The sequence below is a fragment of the Drosophila erecta genome, unplaced genomic scaffold (assembly GCF_003286155.1).
Source record: "Drosophila erecta strain 14021-0224.00,06,07 unplaced genomic scaffold, DereRS2 tig00000126-arrow-pilon, whole genome shotgun sequence".
NCBI classification, from domain to species: domain Eukaryota; kingdom Metazoa; phylum Arthropoda; class Insecta; order Diptera; family Drosophilidae; genus Drosophila; species Drosophila erecta.
Window position 1 is genome coordinate 438,626 of NW_020825209.1, and position 18,141 is coordinate 456,766.

Consider the following 18,141-nt stretch of genomic DNA (forward strand, 5'->3'; position numbering starts at 1 on the left):
TTTTGTATTTATGTAAACAATTATGTTTATATTGTATTTGCTTCTGTGGTCTTTCGAATGGTCGTGGTGGGACTAACAATAGGCCTACGTTGGAATGGAATGTTTGTGTTGACAGTAGTGAAAAACAATTAAAGGAATGTCATGGGTTCCAAGTAGAATTACACTCGTATAGAGCCACGATCTGGTGTCTTTAACGGGAAAGTTAGCATATAAGGTAGAAAGAAAAGGGGTTAATACTAAGCGTGAGCGACCATAAATATCTACAAACTAAAACTATTACTATGTGGTGTAACATGTGTAAGGATTTTGGGAGGTTAATTGAAAATCCATGCTTAGGCTTATGCGATAAAGGGCGGAATAAGAATATTAGGGCGAAAAGTAATAGGTCAATCTAAAAATGTTTGACTATAATCAAACTATTTTAGAGGTCAGTATAGCTAGAACCGAATGCTGGGTAAAGCATACAATTTGATTTACGATATAAAAATTATGTTTAGTGTACAATCAACTTTGAAATGAGGAATACAACGGAATCTAAAATTAATTTATGGCACAATTCTTAGAATAAACTAATTTGTATAGAACAATTGCTTACGATATTGAACTACAACGCCACCTATGGTTGGAGTTGCTTGACCAACTGCTTCTGTTTTCAATGTAAGGGGAAGAATTTACGATATTCGCCACCCGTTTACGATATCCCGTTCTACGATTCCTGGAAAATTTGTGTTTATAACGAAAGTAGCACAAGGACTACAAGTTTTTTGTTTTGATTTTGGAATTAAAGCATTTCGTTAGTCTTTTGGGAATTTCATCTTAGCCGTCAGCTTGGAGCCGGATATGGAGACGGTTGCGGATGTGTTGGCCGGACCTGAGTCACTTTCCGGTGCTCCGGCATTTGTATTACGTTCCATGTAGTATTGGTTTCTCTTCGGGCTGTCGACATTCATGTAGATGTGAGGCTTTGGTGTCGTCGCCTTTTGTGCACTGCTCCCCGTTGCCACTGATCCGCCGCTTGTTGTTGTTGTTGTTGTTCTTGATTCCGTGGAGAGCGGATGCATTTGTGATGAGGGCGGGGGAGGAGCCGGCGTTGTCGGCGCCGAGGTCGCCGGAGGCGTGGGCGGCGTGGGCGGCAGCTCCTCTTCCTCCAGTATTATGTCGTCCCCCACCATTGTTATGCGACGGATCGAGGCGGAGCCGCTCCCCAGTGAGCCAACTCCGGGCCGGTAAATGGAGCTGCTGCTGATCCCGATCCCCAAGCCGCTGCTGGGGCTGGAAGTGCTGCTGTTGAAGCCGCTGTTGGTGTAGGAGTGATTGTTCTTCTTGAGCGGCAGTCGCAGGCTGAGGCTGCTGTTGCTGTTGCTGTTGCTTCCGTTGGGCGTCGCCATGAGGACCGAGGGAGGCGGAGGCGTAACGGTCGGCGGCGGGAGATTCGATTTGCTGATTAGGTCCGGTCCCCGCGACAGCATCTCCAAGGCTTGGGTTTGTTGGATTTTCTGTGGCACCTGCACCACCGCAGCTGTTGGCGTTCCCATTGGTGTCCCTGCTCCCGGGGCCGCTCCCGTTCCCCCCGTTCCCCCCGACATCTGGGAGACGATTGTGCGGCTGTGGTTGTTGCTCAACCCGGTATCTTTCCATTTCTCTGAAACGAAGAATGACCGTGACTTAGTGCACGTAGTTCAGTGGGCTGGACCAAGCTGGCACGTACCTGCTGCACTGCTAGCGCCATTGGGCTTCCCGAAGGGCAGCAGAAGACGGGCGGGCTGGCAGAACACCACCGTCTTGTAGGCCTTGCGATACTGCTTGTTCATGATGACATAGATGATCGGATTAATGCAAGCCGACAGGTACAGCAGGATGTAGCTGCAGATGTGCAGGCTGGGGTGCTCCACATTCTTGTCGGCCACCTTAACAATTGTGATGGGCAAGTAGCAGACGACGAAGGATAAGAAGATGGCCAGCACCATCTTTGTGATGCGCCACTCGTTCCGCTTGGCGCGCACTTCGCGCTGATCCTTGACTCGGGTGGGCTGCTGTTTGCCGCTGGGCGCTGTCTCCGGCACATCGACGGAGAAGCTACTGCTGCTGTCCGAGGAAACGCGATTGCTTGGCTGGCACTCCGCGCCGGAGGGCAGGGCTCCTGATCCCGTAGTGGCCAGCGGACGCAAGTTGTTAGGTATGGAGTTCTGTTTGGTGGCATGGCGCTTCAAGCGCTGCTCCGACTTGTGGACCACCCAGAAGATCTTGGCATAGCAGGCGATGATTACCAGGCAAGGGATGACGAAGGCGGTGATAAACAGCGTCGTCTTGCTGCTGTGCCCATGGTCGTCGGTCATGATGGAGCAGGTTTGCAAGCGCGAATCGTAGCCAAAGCGACCCCACTCCCCTAGAAGCGTTGGGAGCTGCATGCCGTAGGAGAACAGCCAGCAGGCGGCGATCATCACCGCAATCCAGTGGCGTTTATAGATCCTGGCATAAAGTCCGTGGTGCGTGATCATCACATACCGATTGATCGTGATCATTGCGATGCACAACAGGGATACCCCTATGTTTCCGTATTGGATAAAGGGAATGAGGCGACACAGCACCTGGCCGTGTCGCCAGGTTCCTTGGACGAACCGCAGACCCTGGAAAGGCAGCACCAGGGCGCAGAAGAGCAGGTCGGCAATACAGAGGCTAGATGGAGGGATAGAGGATAGAGGTTAGGTCTTCTCCGAGGAAAGCTAGGACAACTCACCTGATGATAAAGGCAGCCGCCACGTTGCGCACCTTGGGACATTTCAACAGGGCCACCACGGTCAACAGATTGCCGCATATGCCGACAATCATTATGAGAAAGGTCATGACCGCGGCAAAGGTCAAAAGCGACTGCGAGAAACTGCAAATAAATACGGAACATTTGTCCTTGTATTACAAATCCAAATGCATTTGCCGGCGATCAGGATGCTTTCTCTGAAGTAATCCTTCTAGTCTGAGGTCTCTCGACCTCTTGCGTCAAATGGCCCTGTGGCTATCGCCATATCAGACTGGCTTCCGCTCGCCACTTACAAGAATCACCCGTCTTTGTCAGTGGACCGGCCTAGTGCGATCAGCACTTGTGCAATGGAGCGCGTAATATTAACGATCTCTTATCAGAGCACTTCCAGCCGGGGGCTATAATTACCCAGTGCTGATAGCTACATCTCACTTGGCACCCACTTGGCATACTGTCAACACATCCACACCCCAACTTACCCGGTCGCGTCCGTCGGGGGAGCCATAGTTGTCAACGCCTCCAGGGGGGGATAGCCGCCCTCCAGGCTAATAGTTGTCTCATCACTCATGCTTAAGCTGAAAAAGGAGAAAGTGGATTTTTTAGAACTATAGAAAAATAAGAATAGATCTTGGCTTAGTGCTCTCTGCTCATGAGACAATCATGTTCATACAATCGAGTAAATTTGATGGACTACGCAACCAAGTGTTTCACCTACATACGTGTGTGACTCATATTATTTTCCTGGAACGAAGCACATCTATAAAATAAATTACTTGTTTATGAACAGACGTTTTCATTTTGTTTGAGATACACTTTTCTCTCCAGTGCGACGCACTTGAATATTATCATCCTTTCAAACAAAATCACGATCATCAAGGTTATCAGTGGGCTAGCGAATGTTTACATTGTTTGGGAATAAGTTCCGGTTTCCCAATAGCGGTAAGCCAGTCACTAATGATGGATGGATGATTGAATAGGATTGCCGTATCCCGTGTTCCTGTGCACTTTGTGCTCATGTGTATATTCTTTGGGGTGTTATTGTGTGACCCAACACGCAATGTGGATTAGAAAATTCTTGAATCTACATAAATGATGAATTGCTTATTTGAATTGTTGTGCGACAGCAACAAAAGCGCGAGCTTTTTACATCAAGACTACTACAACATAAGATTAGGGACCCCATCACACAATCCTTACAAGTTTCTTATAAACCTACTCCGGATTAATTGGGGGATAAAAACAAGGAGCTCATCACGGAACTACGAGCCTATTGGAGGACTAAGCGAGTCGCGTTGATGCTGGTTCCAATAATGATTCACCTTTTTTGATGCAAAAGAATTTCGCGAGCTCGCAACCTCCTAAGATCTGCACTCCTTCTGGTCTCTGACTAATTTGCCTCGCCCCTGACCACCACGTTCTCCGCTACCGATCTCCGAAAACTGAACACCGATCGCCACCGCCGACAATTGCCAACTGGCAGTGGCTGTGGCACATGGGAGGGTCAGGCTCTGGTAAGATATAAAAAACACTTGCGCTCACTGCACTTCGCGCCGACGCAACGCTCGTAGGCATAGCCGTAACCCGGCAGCCGGAGTCCGAGGCCCGATCCCCGTAACCCGGCATGGGGAGTGGCACCCCTTTTGCTGTCTCGGGACTATGATAAATTAGTGTCAATTAAATAATTTAAAGAGGTCACACTCGCCTCTGTTTCGGTCTCAGTTGCCCGGCGGCAGTAGTTTCAGTGGTGGCTACTGCCTCAGCGGTTTGCACCACTCGGGGTGCAAAGATCAGCGTCGAACCTTAATTAATTGAGTGGCTGTTTGGCGGAGACGGGCGTCTCCGGGTGTCTCCGGGCGCCTCTAATGCGTGATCTGATGAGATGGTAGTTCTCTGTTCCCGCTCGAGTGGCCGCTAATCGAGACAAGTGTTATGTTCTTGTACCATTCTCTGCACTGGGCGGAAATGTCGACGCTTCGATTCCACAAGGGTTTCTCTGGAACGCAGTCAGGTGTGATTGCCTAATATGAAGTATGGGATTCTTTAACGCAACTCCGTTGTGCAGCGCATTTGTTTTCTGTGCACATGCCGTGCCCTCTGCTGCCCTAGTTCTCTCTTAACCCCGACCAGGTCATGGCCGCCACTTAGCACGGTCCAACGGGGCGTATACGCAATGTGTCTGGCTCGCTTACATACGAATTTAGAATATTTCCTTATCTTATCAAAAGAGCACTTACCTAGCTGAATTTGGTTTTGCTATTTGGCAATCCTCGACGATTCTAACGATCGCACGGCTCTCGCTCTCTCCTTTCTCTTCCTTTCTCCGTGCCCTTCCTCCTAGTCTGCTCTCCTTTCCCTTCTAAGCGTGTGCTCCACCACACTGGTGGGCACGTTATCAGTGGTCAGGAGGGGAGAATGAGCAGCGGCGGGAGTTGGGAACTGGGTGTGGGGTCGTCGAAATCGCTTGTTTATTTGCTTTCTGCTCACGTAATGGAAACTAGTGCGACTGCGATCTGATCTCCTCTGCTCTGCTCTGCTCTGCTCCCCAGTCGTGCTCCTCTCTCCACTCTCCAACTCCAATCTCCACTCCGATCTCCTCTCCAACGGCAACTCCTCCGCCTCTTGCTCTTCTTCGCTCAGGTTGAGCGAGGTGAAAGAGTGAGTGAGTAATGCTGCGAGCAATGTAAACAGTTTACGGCACTCGGCATTCGCAGGGGGTTATTCATGAATCGCTGTGTTTTTTATTGTTGTTCTGGGGACGCCACTGGAGCATTGGCTGTTGTTTTGGTTATTGCTTGCTGCTGTCGGTGATTCAAAAGTCGCCCCAGCTTTCATGACTAATGCTTTTGACTCGCGAGATCAGGTAGAGAATAAGAGGGTTACAGGTTGCCCTAACTCAGCACTTGACATAATCACAAAAACAAAAAGTCGAATTAGTAGATTCTAACAAAAAGGCACTCGTTCGCGATTGAATCGTTCGAGGTATCGAATATCACTTATGTCGCTTGAAATCGTAGTTACTTTCCGTTACGCGAACTGCGTGAACAATCCGTAGTGGTTGAATGTAACGGACAAATTGCGTAGCGCCTGCGTTCGGTTCGGAATTCGATCGGATGGGATCGGATCGTCTATAACAGCCGGATCGAGTGCAGTTCGTTGAGTGCGGGCAGCGTAGAGCGAGTCGCGATATTGCCAGTTGACAATTGGCAGTCCCCGCTCGCTCTTACTCTCACTCTCAACCAGTGTCTAACTGTCTCTCCGCTGCCGGCCAGTGGTGTAGGGCACTGATTTTGAGGGGGGTCTACTATGGTGGGAACTCCGTTCGTTGGCTGCTCGCTTCGAACATGTAAGTTGCGCTGCTTAAGTTCACTTTAGTTGGACAGGCCGCCCCCCCTTCGTCGCGCCCCTAGGCCGACCCCCATGACTTGGCGCTCTCTTCTGCTCTCTTGCTCGCTCGCACTGCCGCACTCTCGCCCGCCGGCCGGAGACAGCGCCAGAGACAGACAGGGACGGACAGAGAGGCGGCGATCGGCTATCGGACATCTGGCGATCGAGGGGCGGCTGTGGGTGGACGCTCAATGGTGGCCGATTAGATTCATATCGCAGATACGCCGCTTCTTCTCGTGCCTCGCCGAAGCAAATGTGCAACAGCAGCGACGGCAGCGACGGCAGCAGCGTAGCAGCCACTACTGATAAGGCTTCATGTGTCTGCATTCTAATGTTTACACAATTGGACATTCGACATCACATCGATCGAGGCGATCCAACATGGCTGCACTGGGAGAAACGGTCTACCACATGCGAGGGCACTGGTGGCTGGGGGCTGGGACTTCTTCCCGACGCGACGCATGCCACACGATTAGAAACTGTGACCTGGCAATCAATGTTTTCTGTGCAGATATCGAACTGAAGACGTAGGGATTTGTGCGCACTCGCATTGTTTGTTGTTTGCTGCGGATTGTGTGAAGAACACGATAGTTTATGGCTATCTAAACATGGGCCCGTGCGTGTGCGTATGCGTAAGCGTATGCGTTATACATAAGTACGTCGGAGAAGTTTACATTAGTCTGGATTCGAATCGGGATCGGGATCGGGCCGGGGAGGGTGGTGCGTCGATTGGCGTTCGAATCGTATTCACAATCATATCCAGAATGGTTGGGGAGGGGGTCTTAGTTTCCACTTAGTGCTCATTCCGCAAGCATTTCCACGTACAGTGGGGGGCGCACGAATAGGGTAAATTTCATTTCTTAGCAAAAACATGGGATTATACGTAAGATATACGTTACACGTTACAGTAGGCATGCTATCGCAATATTATGATGGGCCATGTGTTTGGTTATCACGGATTGCATTTCATCCAGTTCCTAGGATCTTTAATGTACACAGTTCTCGCAATTTAAGTGAATGCGATGTGGCGCTATATTTTTCCGCAAGAACTGAATGTTATTTTATTGGGTAGTCGGCTGCAATTCCCGGACTATTGGCCGGCATGAAAACAAACAACGTATTCGTACTCGTATTCGTGCCGCTGCCAAAGAGTTTTCCCCGAACCGCCTGTTTTCCTTTTCAAAAGGCAAACGATACTCAATTCGCCCCAACAGACGACCCGCACTTTGACCCGCGGAAAAGTGGTGAGGTGCCCTCGTCATATGTTTACATACATACTCGTATATAGGCTTGATTAATCAAGACTACATTCGATCTAATGCTGACGTCGTGTGATTCGTTTGACTCTTTATTCGAAACGGGTTATGGGGGCGTGGAAAACGCAGAGTCCTCAGTTATGATTCAGGGTCCGCCGCCCATGACTGAGTTTTCATTCTACTCACAGATTCGATCTATGAGTGCGATTTATTGGAATGAGTCTCGCATAAGTTGTGCTTTTTTCAGTTGCTAGTTCCTCGCTTCGAATGGATGCCGCCCATTTATTATCCAGAAAATTGCCAGAGGAAAGTATGCAACCACACACACACTCACTCACTCACACATGCACACGGCCCAAGAACCGAAAAGTTTTTCATTTCAAAAATGCCGGAGAGGTGAGGTGCGTACGGCCCGAATTCAGGGCTACGAATAGACTGTTCATCTGTGGAAGCTTTTTTATTATTTCCCAACATATTCTGGCACTCCGGATTCTCGAAGCATACTCATCGCTAAAGGTATCATTTTGAAAACGGAATGGGCTTGCTCCATTGGCAAACGGGACTACGTTACTTTCCTTGCAACGAATGACTGTATCTGATAAGCCATGAATTGTATTGGCAATTTATATATGACTTCTTACACCAGTCTGGAGGAAGTTCATATTACTCGTATGGCGATTAGCCAACGGCGAGATGTGGGTTCTGGCTTCCATGTCAGCACGCTCAAGTGGCTAGAAGCTGGAACCATTTTAGGCAGTGGTATCCCTGGTCTAGTATCTGGATCTTTGAAAACCGGCAACAACAGCAACATGACCCCGTCAGAGTATCGACGAAAGAGCGAAAGAGTGAGCATATCCGGGCGGAATGGGGCGGGAAGGGCGGTTAAGAAACAACACCGAATAGGAACAATGTAAACAAAGCGCCCATTCCACAGGCAAATTACCAAATTACCCGATGATGAAGTCAATTGTTGTATACAATAAAAATGTGTGTTGTTGCTGTTGCTGCTGCTGCTGCTCTGAGATTCTTTTGTTTTCCTTTTTGAAAGTTTTTCTAGTTCGCCTGCTGTTTTTTGGTTTTTTTCAATATTTTCTACGCTTGGCTGGCGGCGACTGCCTTCGGGCCCACTTTTTGGGTGGGAACCATGTCGGTGTATGGATGCGGAGAATTCAGTTTTAGTACAAATTCGGCGCAGGAACGAGCAACGCGTCTCTTGCCGACCACAAAGTGCCGCGTGATGTTCCCCCCAAAATCCGGACCAACTCCGCTTCCGATCTCGCTGGCGCTGCCTGTTTCGGATCGCATAGCGGACCAGGAGCGCCTGTTGCCGGTACCCCTCGCCGACAGCCTGGACCTCGACCTGGACGTGGACTTCAATCTGAATCTGAATGTAGACGGCAGGCGCCAGGTGCTCTTCGAGGGCTATTCGAACGAGCTGCTGACCATCGCCTGGGTAGCCTGCATAGTGTTCATCATCGTGGGTGTTCCCGGAAATTTACTGACCATAGTGGCCCTGTCGCGGGGTCGTCAGACCCGCAACTCCACGGCCATATTTATCATCAACTTGTCCTGCTCGGATCTGCTCTTCGGCTGCTTTAATCTGCCACTGGCCGCCTCCACTTTCAAGGAGCGGGCCTGGACCCATAGTGATCTGCTGTGCAGGCTGTTTCCGATGCTGCGGTATGGGTTGCTGGCGGTGTCACTACTCTCCGTGTCGCTGATCACCATCAACCGGTACATCATTATCGCCCATCCCAGGCAGTATCCAAGGTGAGGATGGGGCTGGCCATAACGACATTCACGTTATTCCTGCCTAAAACTTGAGGGGTATTCAGTGTTACTCCTAATGTCCCAAACTTGATACCTATCGTAACCTGCCGTTTAATCCGCAAAACCCACACATTTCTTATGGTTTTTCTGCACTTAGGCAAACATTGCTTCTGTTGTTTATAAAAAGGAAAATGTATGGCTTGTTTAAGATGTTAATTAACTAAGGAAAGAAAACATGACTTGCTAGAGGCAAATAAAAAAAGTCGGGTCAGCGATCTCCAAATTTTGGAAATAAACCATAAAACTGAAACGAAATTAAACTTCGGATATTTTAAAGGGATCAATCAGCATACATTATTAACAGATTAGACATGGAACAAGATACTATTCCCACTGCCAATTTTTTACTTAAGCTTTTCCGTTCTAATCCGATCCTCCAGAATCTACCAGCGACGATATTTGGCTTTGATGGTAGCCGGCACATGGGTCACCACGTTTTCCATAATGATACCCACCTGGCGAGGCGTGTGGGGTATCTTTGGCTTGGACGTCAGCATCGGATCCTGTTCCATCATGCACGATCGGTATGGCAGATCCCCCAAGGAGTTCCTCTTCATCGCCGCCTTCATGGTGCCCTGCATCTGCATCGTGATCTGTTATGCCCGAATCTTCCTGCTGGTGCGAAAGGCGGCCATTCGCGCGGGAACCGCTGGCAAGAGCAATGTCTGTGATGTGAGCGCCACCTCCGCGACGCAGCATCAGACCCAAGCCACGGCCATGCCAAAGAAGCCGGAGAAGGTGAACACGTGCAGCGTCGAGGCGCACGACCCAATCGCAGGACGACCCTTTGTGGTGGAGGAGCACCTGGCGTATATCGATGACAATGCTTCGGCGGACAGTCTACCCATCTCGTACAGCATAAGGAGGAGGGAGCAGGACCAGCAGTCACCGCCAGTAGATGCCAATGTGGTGCTGAAGGAGCGGGAGCGGGATCGGGATCGAGATCAGGAAAAAGTCAGCCTGGGACGCAGTCATACGCAACTAGAGATTGGCAAAACCGCTGGGTGAGTGGCTATTGCAGGCTCCTTCGGCATTTCCCTCAATCATTGTGCGCAAATTCTTTCCAGAAGGAACCCCATCACCACCCCCCTGCGCACCTCCTTCACTCGGTTTAGCCCGCGGAAATCACACTACGCGTCGATGGGCAACACCTCGAATGCATCCTCCATTTACCCGGGAAGAATGAGTGCCAAGGACCGGAGACTCCTCAAGATGATACTGGTAATCTTCGTGTGGTTTGTTATCTGTTATTTACCCATCACGGTGGCCAAAATATGGAAAAGCGCCACCGAGGTGCACTGGTTCAATATTGCCGGCTATCTGCTCATCTACTTGACCACCTGCATCAATCCGCTGATCTACGTGTTGATGAGCTCCGAGTACCGAAGGGCCTACTGGAACCTGCTGCGCTGTCATGGCTCTCCAGACTCCCAGAAGCAACGGAATCAGGCCCATGCCAAGCGGAAGCACCTGGAGTCCAATCGGCAGGTGAAGGCCACGACGTGACTCCAAGAGATGCGAAGTATCCCTGCCTCAACACCTTCATCGTCCTCCGTCCTAGCGGGATATGATATATGTATGTGTGCCATAGGGTAATATGACGGGAGGAGTACCCTAATGTCATGTTGAGTGATCTGCGGTAAGAAACAATCCCTCGATCCCTTTGTGATTATCGTGCCCCCAAACCCGATTTCTAGTCACACGATCCGGCCGGGTCGTCCCATCCACGCACACACGAAAACACAGATCACCCATATATATCTATATCTACATATATAATGTAGGAACTCCAGAAGTGTATTGCATTTTATACCAAATGACTTTAATATCTGGTTTACATTTGAATTCCATGTTTAAGAACAATCGATGTTTGTTTAAATTTTGCTTCTTTTTTTTGCTTGTCGCTAATTATTGTACCAATACATAATAGATATATCCTTATATGGATACGCCCTTTCTATGCCCCCAATAAATGCTTCGAATAATTGATATATGTAGATACGTTGTTCTCGTCCACCCAACTCCGAGTTTCGGGGCCACTGTCGTCAGGGCAATACAATAGTGTATAGTGTAATCATAAGTAGAGCTATAGCTTAACGCTATTATTATCAATATACATATTGTATATGTCTGCGTATATGCGTACGAAACTTGGACTACTTAAGACTAGTAACACAACTAAATCATTCAATATTACTGCTTCGCTCGGTTCGGTCATGATTCTATCGGCTCCCATAAATGTAGATCGATGTAACTCCGATTCCGCTTCCGACCCGCATCCATATCTGTATATAGGCTATGTATATGTATGTATGGGTGTATATCGTATATGGATCAAATAATTCATAATTGCGATTGCGAGCTTAATAAAAAGGTGGCCACGATCCGGCCCCCACTAGTTCGATGCCCAATCCCCTTCCCCTTTCCCACCCACTCCCGTTCCCCCTCCCCTTGCCCTTCCCCGTCCACCGGATAACATCACCCTGCCTCAGACTGACTCCATGTGCTCGGATATCTCCAGGATGGGACTCTCACTAAGCGGCTTCACCAGCGACTGCCAATTGGGCGCAAAAAGGCTGAGCACCGGCGTCGATGTCTGCGGAGGACAGTAGGAGAGAAAGCGGTTAAGGTTTACATACGAACTGGGGATGCCTGCGTTGTCTAGATTGCTTACATGATAGTCGGAGTCCAGGCTGTGCCCGTGGGGCGTGGTCGGCTTGCACTTAACCGTGGGCGTACCCGGCGCCGTGGACGGTGGAGCTGAGCAGGATGCCCCAGCAGCAGATCCTCCGGGACCAGCTCCATTGGGCGCTGCACCAGGCACCTGGTCCGATTGGCTAATGTAGGAGGTCTTAAGGTTCATCTGGCTGAAGGCATGAGCTCCGGGCATGGTCATGGAGTGCTGAAGCCTAGGAGTTCCGCTCCTGGGCCGATCGAGCAGAGCCAACTCGTACAGCTCGTCGGCCAGGTGATGTTCCGGAGCTGGTGCCGGCGGCGGTGGCTGACCCAGGCTGTGGCTAAAGTGGTGGTGGTGTGGCGGCTGCTGGTGATGGCTGTGCTGCTGATGGTGGTGATGTCGACCGGCTAGCTGCGCCTCCAGGGCGTACTGCTTCTGGAATAACTGACGCTTCTGCTGCAGCAGGCGGTGCTGGAGTAGCTGCTGCTGCAGCGGTGGCTTTTGCATCGGCGACATGGGCACGGCCATGCCCACACCCACACCCACACCCACGCCCAACTGATGGTGCGCGTATAGCCCAGGTGGCGGCGGTGGCGGAGCATAGCATCCATGGCCATACATATCCCCACCAGCAGCGGCTTCCAGCAGCAAGGGTGTGCCTTGGTGGCCTGGATGGAACAGCGAGTGGTGGCCATGGTGATGCTGCGCAGGATGCCCATGGTGATGGGGCAAAGTCAGCAGCGGATGATGCTTGCCCGGCAGAGCGTAGAATTGACCATTCGGAAATTGACAGAGTTCTTCCAAGCCGTACGCTTGGGCATGTGGATGAGGATGCGGATGCGGATGCTGATGCTGATGAGGATGTTGATGCTGATGGGCATGTGGGTGTGCATGCCCCACAGCCGCCTCCTGCTGCAGCTGCTGGATCTCCAGCCAACCGTGACGCTTGGCCTGCTCGTAGCGATAACTTCCGTACACACGACTGGTGCCCAGCAACGAACCGGAGCTCAGCAGGCCCTGGGCCACCAGGCCATCACTCGCCCGCCTTCCCTCGCGAAAGTGTATGGGCGATCGCTTGTCCAGGAACGTAACGCCGCCGCCATTTGGTGGAGGCGTAGGATTCGGCGTGGGCGTGGAGGCTGAACTTTGCGGCAGGCCCAAGCCCAAGGGCAGAGCTCCTGGCATATGGATGCATGAGTTGTGGCTCCCGTACAGCGACCTTTCCGACGAATGCTCCGAGGAGATGCCCGCTGGCGATGCCGAGGCCGGAGTGGGCGTGGCCAGCATCGAACTGGAGCCCATGCACGAGGGTAAACTGCCCTTGCCGGAAGGCAAGGCAAAGTCCAAGCTGTCGTAGGGACCACTGCAATTGCTCTTGGATGAGCCGCGACTCAGGTTCTGGCTCAGACTTTTGGAGTAGCTACCAGCGCTCCCGGCGAGAACACCACTGGACGAGCTACTGCTGGCATACGAGCGCATTCTGTGGCTCTGTCCAGAGGCAGTGGTTCCAACGAGGCGCGTCAGATCGCTGCTGGAGTGCGAGGTGGGTCCGCCGCTGGCGCTACCGCTACCGCCACCGCCTCCGTTGCTGCCCTTCGACTCCTGGGAAGCAGAGCCCGGATCGTTGCCCTGGTCTGTCTCGCAGCCCTCATCTGTGCTGGAGCTGCCTTGGGCCAGAACCTTCTTCTCCGAGCGGCTGGGGAAGCGAGAAACCATCTTAGTAAAGAAACTATTGCTGTGACTAGGAAGACTCACCTGTCGCCGTTCGATTTCGCATCATTCGTTTCCTGGCCGGAGTCACCGCCGCTGCCATTGGTGCTGCCCACGTGCACACGACGCTTAGTCCTTTGCTGAAGAGGATGTGGAACTTGTAACTGGAAGCGATTCTCCTCAACTCACACACTCACCTCCACAGGCAGTGGGCTTTCCTGGAGAGTCTGGAACAGCTTGCTGGCCTCGGCGGACATCTTGTAGCGAAAGCTTTGGCCCAAGTTCGCCTTGGAGTCGAAGCTGCTCGAGCTAGACATGGACTTTGTTGTCTTGCCGTTGATCTCACTGGGACAGGGGGACGATCCGGGTTCCGGTCCCGCTGCACTGGATGTGGGTGTGGTAGAGGCGGGCGGAGGAATGCCTCCTGAGTCGGATTCCGCCTTTGGCGGATCATCTTTACCCTCAGCCACAGTTGTAGACTGCCGTAAGGATAACAAAAAGGATAGTGATACAAATAGGATGGGATATAATCAGCCGAAAACTCACCTGCTGTAGCAGCGCCCGGCAGTCTTCGGTGCTCTGTTTGATGATGAACTCGCTGATGGTCTGATGGAGCTGCTTGGACGCTAGAGGCACACCCACTGCTCCAACGGGTCCGCCGCCAGCCTCCATCATCTCCCGGCACCGCAAGTTGGCCAGCGAGGGATTGTTGTCGATGCTGAGCGAAATGGCCACCGGTCGATGGCTTCGCGGAGAGTTGGAACTCAGGCTGTGTCGTCCCACCCTCGAGGATGTGGATGAGCAGTTAGAGGGAGCGGGCGACGCGGCTGTCGGCAGCGGAGTATACCGCATGGGCAGGGGAATGCCGCTGGCATCCACCTCGACGCCTCCTCCATTCAGATACCCAGTCAGGTGGGCGTGGCCGGTCAGAGGCAGTGGCAGTTGCAGTGGGCCGTACTTGGCGTAGTATCCGGGACCGGGATCTGGGACTGTGGGTGTCGTGCCGGCGTGGGCGGTACGCTCGCTCATGAGCACCGTCTGATGGCGGCTAAGTCTTTTGTGGCACTGATCCTTGGCCAGGATCGAGCTGGTGGATATTGTCTTTGACTGCGGCTGCTGCTGCTGTTGCTGCGTCGGCTGGTGGTCGTTTCTGGAGGTGTAGAGCATCCGACTGGCGGCGGTCGACGAGGAAAGGGAGCTGGCGCCTGAGCCGTTGCTCTGCTCTTTTTTGTGGCTAACTCGATCCTGCAGGAGCAGATATATGGCCGCCACATGATCATAGGTGTTCTTCTTAAGACTGGCTCGAGTCTTGTCCGGCCCAATGCCCACATACTCGGCCATGATGCGGAGGATGTCCTCGCTGGGTTCCACGCACGTCTGCCGCTCGGCGCCCAGATTGTACTTGGCTATCAGGACGTGCTCCAGCAGCTCGGGACACATCCAGCGATGGCGTTTGATTTGGTCGATGGTGTAGCGCCTTGTGGGCTCCAGTACCAGCATCCGGCGGATGAGGTGCTCGCACTCGGAGCTCATAAAAAACGGAATGCGAAAGCGACCAGAGAGCACTCTATCCCGCAGGCTCTGCAGCGTGGATCCATCGAAGGGCAGGGCCCCACATACCAGCACATAAAGCACGACGCCCAGTGACTGCAGGAAGGGATACATTACGGGATAACTTGACGTGTAACCTCGCACCACTTACCCAAATATCAATCTCTGGACCCGTATATTGCTTTCCCTCGAAAACCTCCGGAGCTGCGTACGGCGGTGACCCGCACCAGGTGGCCAGTAATTCTCCTGGCTTAAAGTGATTGGAGAACCCAAAATCCGCTATCTTGATGTTCATGTTCAGATCCAGGAGCAGGTTCTCCGCCTTCAGATCCCGATGCACTATGCCCTTCTTGTGACAGTACTCCACCGCCGATATGATCTGCCAGAACTTAAAGCGTGCCGCCGACTCGGACATCCGCCCGTACTTCGCAATGTAATCTGGATAAAATTGATAGGTAAGTGCTGGGGAGTTTTAAGCATAATCTACGAGATCCCTCGGTCCACCTCATTGAAACCCCATCAACTTGTGCGACTACGAGAGATTTTAAGTTAGTGTTCTTCCGAAATGTCCAAGTATGTGTGCAAAGTGGTTTTGAAAGTCTTCAAATTCAGCTAAGGTTAAGGTAGGGAATCTTAAACTAAATTGAGTCCTGTACTCTACAGTCAGAGTTTTTAAAAGTATTTCAAAATGAAGCCTTAACCCACCAAAGATCTCTCCTTGACTGGCATACTCCGACACAATGTAGATCATATTCTTGGTCTCCATAACCTGTGGGATATGTAAGGCGAGCATTAGCATTAGGATTCTTGGTAGGATCTGCTACAACAAATTCTGCTGACCTGGTAGAGCTTAATGATGTGAGGGTGCTTCAGGCGCTTCATGATCTCCACCTCGCGGTAAACCTTCTGTAGGTTCGTCTGGTCCAGCTGCGACTTGTCGATGATCTTGATGGCCACCTCGTTCTTGGTGATTCGATGACGGGCCAGCTTGACCACTGCAAAGTTTCCCTTGCCAATGGTGCGCTCGATGTCGTAGAAGCCCACGCGCATGGGCTCCTTGAGTTTGAGCAGGTCCTTGCCACTGATCCCGCCCGCACCCACCGCAGTAGATGTGGGACTGGGACCGGGCGTGGAGCCTCCCCCGCTGGCAAAGAGCTTCTGGGCGAGCAGCGCATCCTTGCAAGCCACTAATGCGTCTATCGAGGGCGCGGCAGCACCGGCATCCAGGAGCACTGAACTCCGGATGGCGTCCAGTGGGGGGTGTGGACTCGCTCCTTCCACGCCTTTTGCTTCGGTTTTCCCATTTTGCGGCAACTTTTCCGGCGGCTTATCCAGCTGCTTCTCGTTCCTCTCCTGCTGCGGCTGCTGTGGCTGTTGCTGCTTCTTCTTCTGATCATCCGGCGGCTGGCTCTCCTCGGAGTTGGCCTGGCTCCCATTCTCGCCAGCGGCCGCCGCCTCGCACGTGCTCATTTTCCAACTGCGCCACCCTGGGTGAAAAATCTCACACGGAGAGCGCGCGCCGGAGAGCGTGGGAGATCGCGATCGACAGCGAGATGGTGATGCACATGCTCACACACACCTCCTGCCCCATGGCAGCGCTTCTGGTGGGGATCGGAAAATGTAGTGTTAGAGCTTCTGGGTAAAATTGTTATATGGAACAGAAACTTTTTCAACGGAAGAATGTAGCATGTAGCATGTTCCTCATGTACATATGTACATATGTATGTATATACATATGTATGCATGTAAGTGCAGTAAAGAATTGGCTGGAACAAGGGGAGAGGGTGGGCAGTCGTCGCTTGATAAGAGATTAGCTCGGCTTTCCGAGTCTGTATGTATGTATGTATGTGTACGGCTTTCGGACGCGGACGCTACAAGCCAGCAAAACCGCACTCTCTCTCTTTCTCAGGCAGTGTTGCCACAATTCACTTGCAATGCTAAACTGGATTCACGTTTCATTTCAATATATCACAATCACAATCACAATCGTGTTATTTCACTCGTCCATCGAACATGTGCACCAGGTATGCCAAAATATTTTAAGAATCATTAGCTTTGATCTTCAAACTGCACGTGTAGCTTCATTTGTTAGTGCACGCCAAACGGGAAGCATTCAACGAAAATGGCTGACGCTGCACTTCCGCTTTCAAAATGGCTATTTTCCAACCACAAAATGGTCGAAGTGCCAGCACTGACTGTGTGTGTGGCTGGAAGTGTGTGGGTGCCAGCGTGCGAGTGTGTGTGCGCGTGTGTGTGAGTGGGTGAGCGTTGGTGAAAAATCAATAAGCAGAGCAACCGCATCGCATCGTGGAAATGACTCGCGGTGCCACTGTGCCCACTGCGGTTCCCCCCAGGATGCAGTGCATCCGAGCATAAGCGCCACAGCCAGGAGATTCCCCCTCAAAACCGCTACACCCAAGTACCGTTATTGGTGAAAGCGTTGAAAACACAAGCCTCGCCGGTTGACAAAGAAGTTTCGAGCAGGAGCGGTGGCGAAGACGGAGAACAGGCTACAAACTGGACAGGCTGAATCCGTATCCGGCTACTAGCAATGAGAGAATGAACGCTGGCGAGGATCCGCTTTACATCGCGTCCCCGGAACGCGACACATGCGGCTCGGAACAGCACAGCACGGCACGGCACGGCACACACAGACACAGTCGCTGCGACACACACGGCGGATGGCTAGGAAACGTGGCTGCCTCCAATCCCGAGCTGCGTCCAACTGGCGTCCGTATTTGACGCAAGCTCGGCGCTGTCTGCCCCATTACCCCCACCCGCCCTCGATTTCCGACCCTCACCAGCACACATGAGGGTTGCCAAGTGAGCGCCAAGTGCCGAGTACCGAGCATGCGCCAACTTTTTCGCGAGGGTGGGAAGTTTGACGGAATTCCCATTCAGCTGGCACCGCATTTGAATTTCGCGCCGTTTGATCGCAAACTGCAGGTAGTTTCCCAATGCAACCGGTTTTACCGATT

The 18,141-nt window shown here is 51.8% G+C and overlaps 3 protein-coding genes across 7 annotated transcripts in view; 1 reads left to right on the forward strand and 2 right to left on the reverse strand.

Annotated features, from left to right (window-relative positions):
• LOC6555560 (G-protein coupled receptor moody) lies at nucleotides 1-5,108 on the reverse strand. Of its 2 annotated transcripts, none has more exons than XM_026982073.1 (5): nucleotides 4,990-5,108; nucleotides 3,235-3,330; nucleotides 2,738-2,878; nucleotides 1,709-2,676; nucleotides 1-1,642 (listed from the first exon to the last, which is right to left on the reverse strand). In XM_026982073.1, exons 2-5 carry the CDS (start codon nucleotides 3,321-3,323, stop codon nucleotides 795-797), a joined length of 2,046 nt encoding a protein of 681 aa, XP_026837874.1. In that variant the 5' UTR covers nucleotides 3,324-3,330; nucleotides 4,990-5,108; the 3' UTR covers nucleotides 1-794. The 2 variants fall into 2 exon arrangements, with proteins under 2 accessions (XP_026837874.1, XP_026837873.1); XM_026982072.1 differs by lacking the exon at nucleotides 4,990-5,108 and adding an exon at nucleotides 4,075-4,246.
• Nucleotides 1-11,211, forward strand: part of LOC6555561 (G-protein coupled receptor moody) — a 13,053-nt gene extending 1,842 nt beyond the window's left edge. The window contains exons 1-3 of one of the 3 annotated variants that reach the window (XM_001982550.3): nucleotides 8,508-9,165; nucleotides 9,606-10,229; nucleotides 10,293-11,211. In XM_001982550.3, coding sequence (XP_001982586.1) covers nucleotides 8,540-9,165; nucleotides 9,606-10,229; nucleotides 10,293-10,731 — 1,689 coding nt within the window. In that variant the 5' untranslated portion in view covers nucleotides 8,508-8,539 and the 3' untranslated portion in view covers nucleotides 10,732-11,211. Of the gene's footprint in view, nucleotides 1-8,507; nucleotides 9,166-9,605; nucleotides 10,230-10,292 lie in introns of those variants that run through there. The other 2 variants (XM_026982077.1, XM_015153326.2) reach the window with 2 other exon arrangements.
• LOC6555562 (serine/threonine-protein kinase par-1) lies at nucleotides 11,024-17,931 on the reverse strand. 2 transcript variants are annotated; one of them, XM_001982551.3, is made up of 9 exons: nucleotides 17,587-17,931; nucleotides 16,004-16,764; nucleotides 15,869-15,932; nucleotides 15,315-15,601; nucleotides 14,159-15,259; nucleotides 13,810-14,091; nucleotides 13,658-13,752; nucleotides 11,900-13,598; nucleotides 11,024-11,821 (listed from the first exon to the last, which is right to left on the reverse strand). In XM_001982551.3, the coding sequence occupies exons 2-9, from the start codon at nucleotides 16,631-16,633 to the stop codon at nucleotides 11,714-11,716; spliced, it is 4,266 nt and encodes a 1,421-aa protein (XP_001982587.1). In that variant the 5' UTR covers nucleotides 16,634-16,764; nucleotides 17,587-17,931; the 3' UTR covers nucleotides 11,024-11,713. The 2 variants fall into 2 exon arrangements, with proteins under 2 accessions (XP_001982587.1, XP_026837871.1); XM_026982070.1 differs by having other exon boundaries at nucleotides 11,684-11,821; nucleotides 16,004-16,761.
• Between the last annotated feature and the right edge of the window lie 210 nt (nucleotides 17,932-18,141).

Bases quoted from the DNA above. Each gene is read 5' to 3' on its own strand.
- LOC6555560 (XM_026982073.1), bottom strand. From the start codon at position 3,323: ATGAGTGATGAGACAACTATTAGCCTGGAGGGCGGCTATCCCCCCCTG. The intron at 2,879-3,234 runs GTAAGTTGGGGT...ATTTATTTGCAG, and splicing joins CCCCCGACGGACGCGACCGG to TTTCTCGCAGTCGCTTTTGA. The intron at 2,677-2,737 runs GTGAGTTGTCCT...CCCTCCATCTAG, and splicing joins GCGGCTGCCTTTATCATCAG to CCTCTGTATTGCCGACCTGC.
- LOC6555562 (XM_001982551.3), bottom strand. From the start codon at position 16,633: ATGAGCACGTGCGAGGCGGCGGCCGCTGGCGAGAATGGGAGCCAGGCC. The intron at 13,753-13,809 runs GTGAGTGTGTGA...CATCCTCTTCAG, and splicing joins AAAGCCCACTGCCTGTGGAG to CAAAGGACTAAGCGTCGTGT. The intron at 13,599-13,657 runs GTGAGTCTTCCT...TCGCTTCCCCAG, and splicing joins GCGAAATCGAACGGCGACAG to CCGCTCGGAGAAGAAGGTTC.